General features: G+C 32.1%; 1 protein-coding gene across 1 annotated transcript; it reads right to left on the reverse strand.

The window, feature by feature from the left end:
- Nucleotides 1–1,671: 1,671 nt before the first annotated feature.
- On the reverse strand, nucleotides 1,672–9,754 carry LOC112589934 (uncharacterized). Its single transcript, XM_025305012.1, has 3 exons — nucleotides 9,626–9,754; nucleotides 2,729–2,799; nucleotides 1,672–2,368 (listed from the first exon to the last, which is right to left on the reverse strand). Exons 1-3 carry the CDS (start codon nucleotides 9,752–9,754, stop codon nucleotides 1,672–1,674), a joined length of 897 nt encoding a protein of 298 aa, XP_025160797.1.
- Nucleotides 9,755–10,727: the final 973 nt, after the last annotated feature.

Raw genomic sequence — 10,727 nt, forward strand, 5'->3', positions numbered from 1 at the left:
TGTCTAAAATGTTTTGTATAATTAAAATTGCCAGTATTAAGAGAACTATCTAAAGCGCTTTTGATGTTTTATTCTATGTATTATTACATGTTTTATTATATTATGTTTTATTATACGTATTATTTGATGTTTTATGATAAAATAAATTTTATCATAATTAACTGAATAAAGTATTACTATTGTATTGTAAATTCACTTGGCGAAAATTTACTGATTTTATTATTTTTTTTTAAATAGCAATAGAATAATACAGCAATAAAATAATAATAGAATATTATTAAATTTTATCAATGAATGTGTTCTAAAATATTTTTTTCTGAAACATTACATTACAATTTTTTTGGTTATTATTAAATTTTATCAATAATGTATATAATATTACGTTTTATACGTTATTTTCTTATTTTTTTACTTTATACAACATTATTTTTTAATTTATACAACATTTTAACATTATTATTTCTATAGGAATTTTGATATTTTACCTAACTTATTGATATCATATATTTTGTAAGAAATATAATTTTAAATAATTTTTTAGACATATCACTTACAAATTTGCTGGATAATAACAAATCATAATTAACTAAATAACGTATTACTATTGTATTGTAATATTCACTTGGCGAAAATTTACCGATCTTATTATTTTTTTGTTAAAAATAGCAATAGAATAACGCAGCAATAAAATAATAATAGAATATTATTAAATTTTATCAATAAATGTGTTCTTCTAAAATATTTTTTTCTGAAACACTACATTAAAATTTTTGTTGGACAATTTTTGAGTAAAGAGCGCGTGTACTTGGCGCTTTTTTTACCCTTTTTGAAATTTAGAGTACGCGGAGTCCGCAGGACGTAACAGATTTCTTCTTTCATTAATTATTAATCCAGCTGGAGGACAAATGTTCACATGGAACTGATGTTCCTAATGTACATAATTTTTCTGTCGTAAGCTTTGAAAGATGGAGAAATAAAGCCAAGTGATCTTTCCAACAAGATAAAGGATCTGCTTAGCAGTGTAAGATGTCTTCATCTATGTAACGTTGTATCTCTACTAATATTCGTGATATTAGAGTTTCTCTAGGTTTTGTAATAGCTACAGTCTTATCAAAAGCAGACCAAACAGAAATGTCTACGTTTTTTTATTTCCTTTTTCAACGTATTGAAATTAATTGTATTTGAGTTATTTTCAATCTCCGCGCTGTTAAATAAAGCACTAGTAACTAGTTCTTTTGCGTTTACAATGTAATTTGGTTGCGGAAAGGCTAAATGTTTAAAGCGTTTATGTCAGATATGCTACAGATTTTTAGTACTAATGCGTGTATCGGAACGTAATATTAATCAATTAAGCAGTAATTTCGTATTTTAAACATTGTTGCTTTTGTAAAATTGTTATTTTATGAAAATAACCGTTTAATCTGTTAATTGTTATTTCAAAAATTTGATAACAGTTACTAAAATTATGACTTAGTAACATTTATTCAATAACAGGTAATGGAATAACACCCCATCACTAATTAGAGATATAAAATTTGATTAAAGTTACTAAAATTGAAAGATATCTTATATTTTTATTAACGTTCGGAACTAACATTCCACAGTCAGAATTGTCCAACAACATATTGAAGAACGAAAAACAAATATTCGTCACTAGCATGACTTATTTTCTCACGATAATCGTATTCTGCGAGACACACGCTTTTCTGATATATCGTTAGTGTGCTGATATTCCGAGTCATCTACGAAGTAACGACCGGCGTGTGTTTTTTCCCTCGACTCGTTCTCGTACTTCTCGTTGGAATGATCACCTTCTTCGTGTTTATCATCATAAAATTTGGTCAGATCATTCGAGTAGATGTATCCGTTCGCAGATTCGCCGCCCCTATGATATCCTTCTTCATACATGTGCATATAAGGTTCAATATTGTTGTGATCCATTTCCTTCAGATCCTCTTGCACATACTGTGGTGGATAAGGATAATCCATCATGTCGTTGTGTTGATTTTTCAAGTGATTGGGTTTGTCATCGTGTTGCAACGCGAGCAGATATGAGTCTTTGTGATGATGAAGGGATGGGTTTATTTTCTTGCGGTCTTTGCCATCGTGAATCTCGTTACTCGTATGATCCTTTGCATTTTCCGGTATGATATGATTGTCTGCTAGATCATCGCTATGATAGCCATAAGTATTCCAAGAACTCCAATTCTCTTGATGCCATTTTTTATCATAGGTTTTCGGCATTTCCATCTTAGGTTTTGTCTTTTTCGGCATTGTCGGATTAGTCAGCTTGTGAATGTGTATGAACACCATCTTCGTATGAATTTGACGGTTTATGATTTCTGGTACATGAATCTTGAAATGCACTCTATTAATAGAAAAAAAAATTTATTGATTTTTACATCATTTCTTATATCATTAACTCAAATCTAATAAACCCAACAAATCAGAACCGACAAAACCGACTATTACTAATATAAGAATGTTGAATTAGTTATCCTTATGAAATAAAATCATGCGAAAGAAATAAGTGCGAAAGAAATGGGTGCATATCATTAATTTGCCACTCACGGAAACGGGAGTGAACACAGAGTACGATTGTTGCCACAAGAAAGAGTAAAATTTTGCTGTATTTAATACTAAGCATTGCTTAACAAAGATACGTGATTTCGCGCGATTCGCGAAAAAAAAGCATAAATTTAATAACATAACGCTGTTGTACACTCACTGCTCCTTATTGATGCTTCTGCTATTTAGCACTTCATATGACAGAAGGAAAAACATGCCGATAATGATACTCTGAAACATAAAGACGCAGTCGTTACATTTAGATCACCCATAACATTTTCCCATTTTCTGAATTAATGAAGGATAATGTTTTGCCCATAAATTTTGCAAATAAGTACGCAAATTTTCATGTTATCAATTAAAAAAGCTTGTATGATATGGTCATTAATAACTTAATAACCATAGTGATTTTTGCAAAATAGTACTTGACTTTTCTTCTCAATTTGATTTGATTAATTTTCACAATTTTTCATTTCCAAAAAATCCCGGATACCCTGTATATATAAAGTTTCACTTTTTCATTTTGAATGTCTAAAATAAACGAATCACACACTCTTTTTTGCATATAAAACTTTCTTTGTGTATCGTTACCATGATATTTATCTTTTGAACCATTGTAGTGAAGATCGTAAACTATCAACAGCCAACCGACGTTTGACATCACTGACGACGATTTGTCATTTATATGCCATCTTCTTTTCATCGAAGCGAATCTCGCGGTATCCGATATCGCAATGCAATTCACGGCCAATGATCACTTTCGCTGTCCTTACTACGGTGATATGCTTCATCTAGCGATCCGTAACGGATATCGTTTAAGAAAATATCTTTCTTCTGCTATTTTTCTAACGAACGGCAAAAATCGAAAAATGAGTAAGACGTGCATGCATTTTCTTATGTAAAAAGCTAAATGAAAACTTATACAACACAAAGCAATATATGTATTTTTAATAAAATACAACGTAGAATATAAATATCTAGGAAATATATGATCCATAGGAAATGACAAATAAAGAATTAGTCATTGCAAACTAGTCGTGTTACAAATAAGACTGATTGTTCTTCATACTCAACTGAGCATTCTCCATAAAAAGAAATCTTTCTCTCTCTCTCCTTCCCTCTCCCTCTCTCTCTCTCTCACTTTCTCTCTCTCTCTCTCTCTCTCTCTCACTCTTATTTTAATTTAATAAGTATTTATTTTAGTGGGTATTTATTTTAGTTCAATAAGTTTTATGTATACATTAACGTCGAATATTTAAATCCAGACATTATAAATCTAATACATGCATATACAGGATGTACGAAAAGTATCGAAATCCCTTAATATCTCGGAAAATACGTATTTTAGAAAAAAATGTTTAATACAAAATTAGTAGGGTTTTATAAGGCGCATTATGTGGCAATATTATTATGACTTTGAATAGCGTTGTCAAGGTTAGGTGAAGATCATCTTAAATTTCTTAAATGGAACCTATTTTTCATTACATATTCTTGTAGCTTATCTAGAGGACTTTCCTAAACACTATAACTAAATGTCTTTCTATTAGATATTTTTCGAGTTACAAGACTTAAAAGTTGCAGTACCGCCGGCATTAGCATTACACAAGGCGTACCGCGTAGAGGTTGTATAGTCAGATTTACACCTCTTTTGTGTGTGCGTGTGTGTGTGTATGCGCGACGTGTGTTTCGTGTGTATATACATACATATTTTTATTTAAGTGTGCGTAAATACATGAACGTTTGCATTCATAATAAATACTCAAATTGCTTACCATTAACAGTCTGACAATATGCCAGTGTAGTATAAAAATTGAAAATGGCATTTTTGCAAAAATGAGAAGGTATCAAATGTATCTCTTCATTTATTCGACGACGGAGTTCGTTTAAATTCCAAGGTTCTCACAAGGACCTCGCACAAATCTTATGGCAATGTACCCTCGGTTAAATTGGATGAAATTGAAGTATATTATGGTCCTCGACATCTCGAACGAAAGTCTCAATAGGCACGACTCTCTAAATTCAATAATCTTCCGTCCAGAGAAGTTTAAAGTAGCAACCTCTCAATGAAAACCTATAGTTGTACCATGCTTTCTCACGAAACAAATATATGAATCTCTCTCTCTCTCTCTCTCTCTCTCTCTCTTTCTCTCTCTCTCTCTATATATATATATATATATATACATATACATATAGAAATTGTACCGCTGCTACTGGCATTAGCCAAGATGTACCACGTGGAGGTTAACCAGTCGAATTTATACTTCTTTTGTCGTGTGCGTGTGCGTGTGCGTGCGTGCGTGTGTGTGTGTGTGTGTGTATGTGTACAGGGGTACCCATTTTAAAAAACCCACTCAAATATGTCAGAAACACTACGTTAAATCGAAAAATGCTTAAGACAGAAGTTGTTTAGCTTAAAGGGGGACATAGGATAGCGATAGCATTTGTTTATAGATGGTGCCACTTTCGAGATATTCACTGATTATCAATTTTCTTAAATGGAAATCCCAGTTTTTATTATATCATCTTTTTCTACCAATAAATTTAAGCAACTTTTGTCTGAAACATTTTTTTATTTGCTTAATATATTTTGAAATATTTAAGGAAAATTTGGTAACTTTTTCAACATGTACCTTACGATATCTCACTAACTATTCGTTGAAAGAAAAAATAGTATTAGACTTTTTTACTTTATTTATTATCAGGAATATATTACTATAATAGTGCCCTAACTTTTATTAACTCATCGACCTTTGCAAAATTTCAAAATTATTATTAAATTAATAAAAGTTAGAGCACTATTATAGTAGTATATTCTTGATAGCAAATAAAGTAATAAATTCTAATATTATTTTTTCTTTCGACAAATAGTTAGCGAGATATCGTAAGGTAAATGTTGGAAAAGTTATCAAGTTTTCCTTAAATATCTCAAAATATATTAAGCAAATAGAAAAATGTTTCAGACAAAAATTGTTCAAATTAATTGGTAGAAAAGGTTTATATAATAAAAAATTTAGATTTCCGTTTAAGAAAATTGATAATCAATAAATATCTTGAAAATGGAGCCATCTATAAACAAAATGCTATCGCTATCTTATATTCCCCTTTAACCACTTGCGCTGGAAAGACGTGCCACGCACGTCGTAATGCTTTTGTCACAGAATCGCCAACGACGTGGTATATACGTCGTCATGCGATTGTCACAGAAACAAAAACGACGTGCGTGGCACGTCGGGTGGGATTGTTTGCCAGACATAAATGCCAAAAAGAATCCACAGCGAAGGTGTAGAGTGTGTACCAAACACAAAAAACGAAGTGAAACTATATGGGAATGTAAGAAATGCCTTGTACCATTACATGTTCCAGACTGTTTCGAGAGATACCACACTTTGCATGATTATTAATAAATAAATTAAATATTTATATTTGTATAATTTTATAATTAATCGACGCTCTATATTCCCTTCAAAAAGCTATTAAAAGTCCTAGGTCGAAAATAAATTAGTTTAGAAAACATAAATCTTTTTCCGATTTCTGTAAGACATCGAACACTGTGTGACGCCTCTCAGCGAGTTACACTGGACCGTTCTGGTACACGCGTCAGTGAATTTTTTGCCAACGCAAGTGGTTAAAGTAAACAACTTTTGTCTTAAGCATTTTTCGATTTAACGCAGTGTTTCTGAGATATTTGAGTGGGTTTTTTAAAATAGGACACCCTCTATATACAGGGTGTCCCATTTTAATGTCCCACCTCAAATAACTCTTCAGTATTGAAGTTTCAAGGAAAATGATCTGAATAAAAGTTGTATTTGAACTTGTATTGAACTTTTATTTTTTAATATACTGCTTTTTTCTACTAATTAATTAGAACAATTTTTGACTAAAACATTTTTTTATTTGTCTAATATTTTTTGAGATATTTGAGGAAAACTTGATAACTTTTTCAATATTTAACTTACGATATCTCGCTAACTATTTGTCGGAAGAAAAAGTGGTACTAGATTTTCTTGCTTTATTTAGTCTCAAGAATATATTATTATAATAACGCCTTGACTTTTGTTAACTTACTGATTTTTAGAAATTTCAAAACATCAAATTAACAAAAATCTGGGTGCTATTGTAACAATATATTGCAACAACATCAGTCCGTCGAATTTTCAAAAGACATCACTATCATCCTTACAAAATACATCTAGTCTAGGAACTATTCGAAGACGACTTTGATAGAAAAGTAGAATTTTGCGACACAATGATGACACGATTTGGTGATAATAGTCAGTTTTTCAACTGGATCTGTTTCTCTAATGAGGCAACATTTGAATTAAACGGTTCTGTAAATCGACAGAATATAAAATACTAGACAGATAAAAATCCGCATTAGATGAGAGACAGTCACATGCAGTATCCTCAGAAACTTAATGTTTGGACCGGAATAATGTTTAATCATATTATAGGACCGTTTTTCATTGAACGAAATATAAATTCACAAAATTACTGCAATTTACTAAACAACCAAGTGATACCGGCTATTTAGGATATTGCTGAAGATGTTTTCCACAATGTTTGGTTTCAGCAGGATGGGGCTCCACTGCTTATTTTTCTCTGGAAGCTCGAAACCTTCTCAACGATGTTTTTACTGATCAATGGATTGGTAAAAGAGATACAATAGAATGGCCACCGAAATCACCAGATCTGATCTCATTGGAATTTTTTTACTGGAGATATTTAAAAGCCAAAGTATATGAGACTAAGTCCGTAAACTTATAAGAGCTGTCAGAAAAAATAGTGAACATTTCGAATTCAATCACACTAGATCTAATAACTAACGTTATGGATATGTTTTACGTTCTCTTAGGACACTGCCAAATTGTCGAAGGACACCAATTCGAACATTTAATAAAATAATTAGTGTTTTTATTCCTTTATACATACATCAGTATTAGGAACTTTATGGGTGCAGCTGCATTTTTCGCGGCAAGGTCTGGAGTCGTGAAATACTGTAGAACTGACGAACTACAGACCTTATTCTCGCGGCGAACACGAATACACGCGCGTGCACGCACGAACGCAACACGCATACACACATACACACACACACACACATGTACTTCTACCTACTTAGAAATACGCGTGAAGCCTTATCTTACTCGCCGTGGTCTCTTTATCGCAAAATTTCAATAGAAATGTTTAAATGATCATAACTCTGCGAAAAAAAGTCATAAAGATCTCAACGACCCTGCATTGTTTTCGTCAGGGAAAGCCTTTTCAAACGAGCCCTCACTCAACCTTGTATATCATTTAAGATTTTCCGACCTCTCTCTCTCCCCGCCCTCCTGTAATGTAGATGTCGGTGTTTTTGTGGTTAAATGATAATTTTGTAATTCCATTGTATCCCTATAAATTTCAATCCAATATCTTAAACCATTCAGAAGTTATTTAAGTGGCCCGGAACTTTTGGCGGGCACTATATACCAGGTATATAAATATGAAACCGGAATTTTTGTATAGAAAATACACGTTTATTATATGAAAATGATAAAAAATATTTTATTCGAAGTATTGCCCATCGCTAGCTATACATTTTTCCCACCTGTCTGACAATTTGTGGATGCCACGCTAAAAAAACTATTGTTCTTTTGAGGCAAACCAGTCATCGAGCCATTTTCGTACATTTTCGTAAGAAGTGAAGCGCTGCTCAGCCAGCTCATAATAGATCATGCCCTTCTGATCCCACCAAACACAAAGCATTGTCTTCCGTCTATAGCGATTTGACCTTGCAGTCGATGTCGATGGTCCGCCTGGAGTTACCCATGATCTTTCACGCTTAGGATTCTCAAAATATATCCACTTTTCATCGCCAGTCACAATTCGATGGAGAAATGACTTTCTTTTGTACCTGGCGAGCAGCATATTTCGCAAGTGGTTTTTCGGTTTTCCTGCTGTCTTTCATTCAGTTCATGTGGAACCCATTTTCCCATCTTCTGCATCTTTCCCATGGCTTTCAAATATATGGAGACGGCTTCTCGTGTCACATTTAATTGATCCGCGAGTTGTTGTTGTGTTTGAGCGTCATCCTCATCCAACAATGCAATTCGTTGTCTTCAAACTTTTTCGGTGGTCTTCCACGTTCTTCGTTTCTCACGTCAAAATCGCCACGTTTGAATTTTTTAAACCACTCAAAGCACTGTGATTTACCAAGAGCATGCTCACCGTAAGCTTCGACAAGCATTCGATGCGATTCTGCAACAGTTTTCTTCAAATGGTAACAGAAAATCAATGCTGCCCGCAAATCGTAGCTTCCAGGCACAAAATTCGACATGTTCAACGCTATTACAAACTATGCTGTTGTATGAAACTTGTATTGTTGTGAGTTGAAAATCTTTATCAGATGTCAACAAATGGAAATGGCGCCAATGACGCGGTTTGACGGTAACCAGGGTTGTTAAACTCCCATGTAAAATTTCTGACCAATGTTTTAACGCCATCTAAAAGATGACTCCCAATAATATATGAACTACGTAGCAAAGTAACTAACCGATCGATAAAGATGAGCTCTTATTCGTTTTATATTTAATTTTATATTTAAATTTTAATCAATTTATTGGATTTGGAATAAAATGAATAACTAAAAAGCAATTTTGAAAAAATAAACAATTTAAAACAATGTATACTCATTCTTTACTTTATTTTTTTCATTGTTTTTTTTTTGCATATTTTGTTGATATTCGCATTGCTGCTTTATACACATAATTATCGCTATCTGTTGTTATCATTTTACATAAAATGTTGTTGATATATGTACACCAAGTTTTAATAAATTGATATTTTATAGTTGTAAAAAATGTTGTTATTAAATGTGTACATTGCGACAGTAATGGCAATAAATGCTCTTCTCTTTCTAAAATTGTTTGTATCTTATCTGCTACTTTAAGTTCACAGCAAATATCTAGGAATTTAATTTCAAGTGTAGCAATCATATGTTGTATAAAATGTAAAATTTTGCATCGTTCAGATTATTGGAACATATTGCGCATTCTACAACATTCTGATCATGACTAACAATCGTAATAATTTTGGGAGGATCTATTGTTAATTCAGTACTTGTAGTTTGAGAAATAGGTGTTTCTTCTGTTTCTTCTATATCTTGCTCGACAGCTTCTCTTTCGTGTGCTATTTCACCCAAATCCATCAAATGTGATAGAGCTAAATATGTTCCTACACTATCTTCTGCACAGTTTGCTCCAAAAGAATGCTTAGATGTTACATTGCATATTAACAAAGCTTTGAATACTTCTTGGTATTGCTTCGGATTTGGATTATTATTACTGCCTCTAAAATTTCTAATTTAGCTGAAAAAGTTTTCGATAACATCCTGATGAAAGAAACTTCAAATTGAATGTTTCAAAATTAGCATCCTGTAATATGTTCCATATCTCTTGTACAACTTTAATATTACGAAACCAGTTTTTCAAATATTTTGGGCCATTCTTTTTAATTATTTGACGAGTTCCTTTTTCAACATATTGCATGTTTTTTAATTTATTGCATGCTTCTTTCCAGAAAGAAATATATCCACTGTTTGCTGTTAATATGCTGCTCAGTCCTTGTCCTCTATTCCCATTAAAGGAATCAAACAAATCATTGAAAAATGATAAGACGGTGGATGTAGTTTCAGCGGTTTCAGAGAATGTTAAATTACCATGCTGTGTTTTAACAACTCCTGCAATAATAAGGATATAATGCAGTAAGTTATAGAAAATATATAAAAATCATATGTTTACATATTACGCACAATTTCACAGATTTTAAATATAATTTTACCTTCACTAAAATTTAGGATTACGTCTATAAAGTTGGAAACAGTACAACTTAAAACTTGAGTCGCATATTTCACTCTCATTTTGGGAATCATTTTAATATAAATATGTTTATCTGTTAGTTTTGACATTTGACGTAGTTTGAGAAAAGAAAATTTATCAATTTCGTATGACATAATAATGTCATCCCAAGAAACATATTTCTTTTTTTCATTAGGTTTTATATTTGTATTTGTCCATAAGTCTTTTATTAGCAGATTATTTCTAATTCCCTTCATTAAGTGTACATAATCGAATATTGGGATAATTTTTTTCCTCTTATAAAGAAGCCATCTGAAACAACAT

This window comes from Harpegnathos saltator, unplaced genomic scaffold (genome assembly GCF_003227715.2).
Source record: "Harpegnathos saltator strain DR-91 unplaced genomic scaffold, Hsal_v8.6 scaffold66, whole genome shotgun sequence".
NCBI classification, from domain to species: Eukaryota; Metazoa; Arthropoda; class Insecta; order Hymenoptera; family Formicidae; genus Harpegnathos; species Harpegnathos saltator.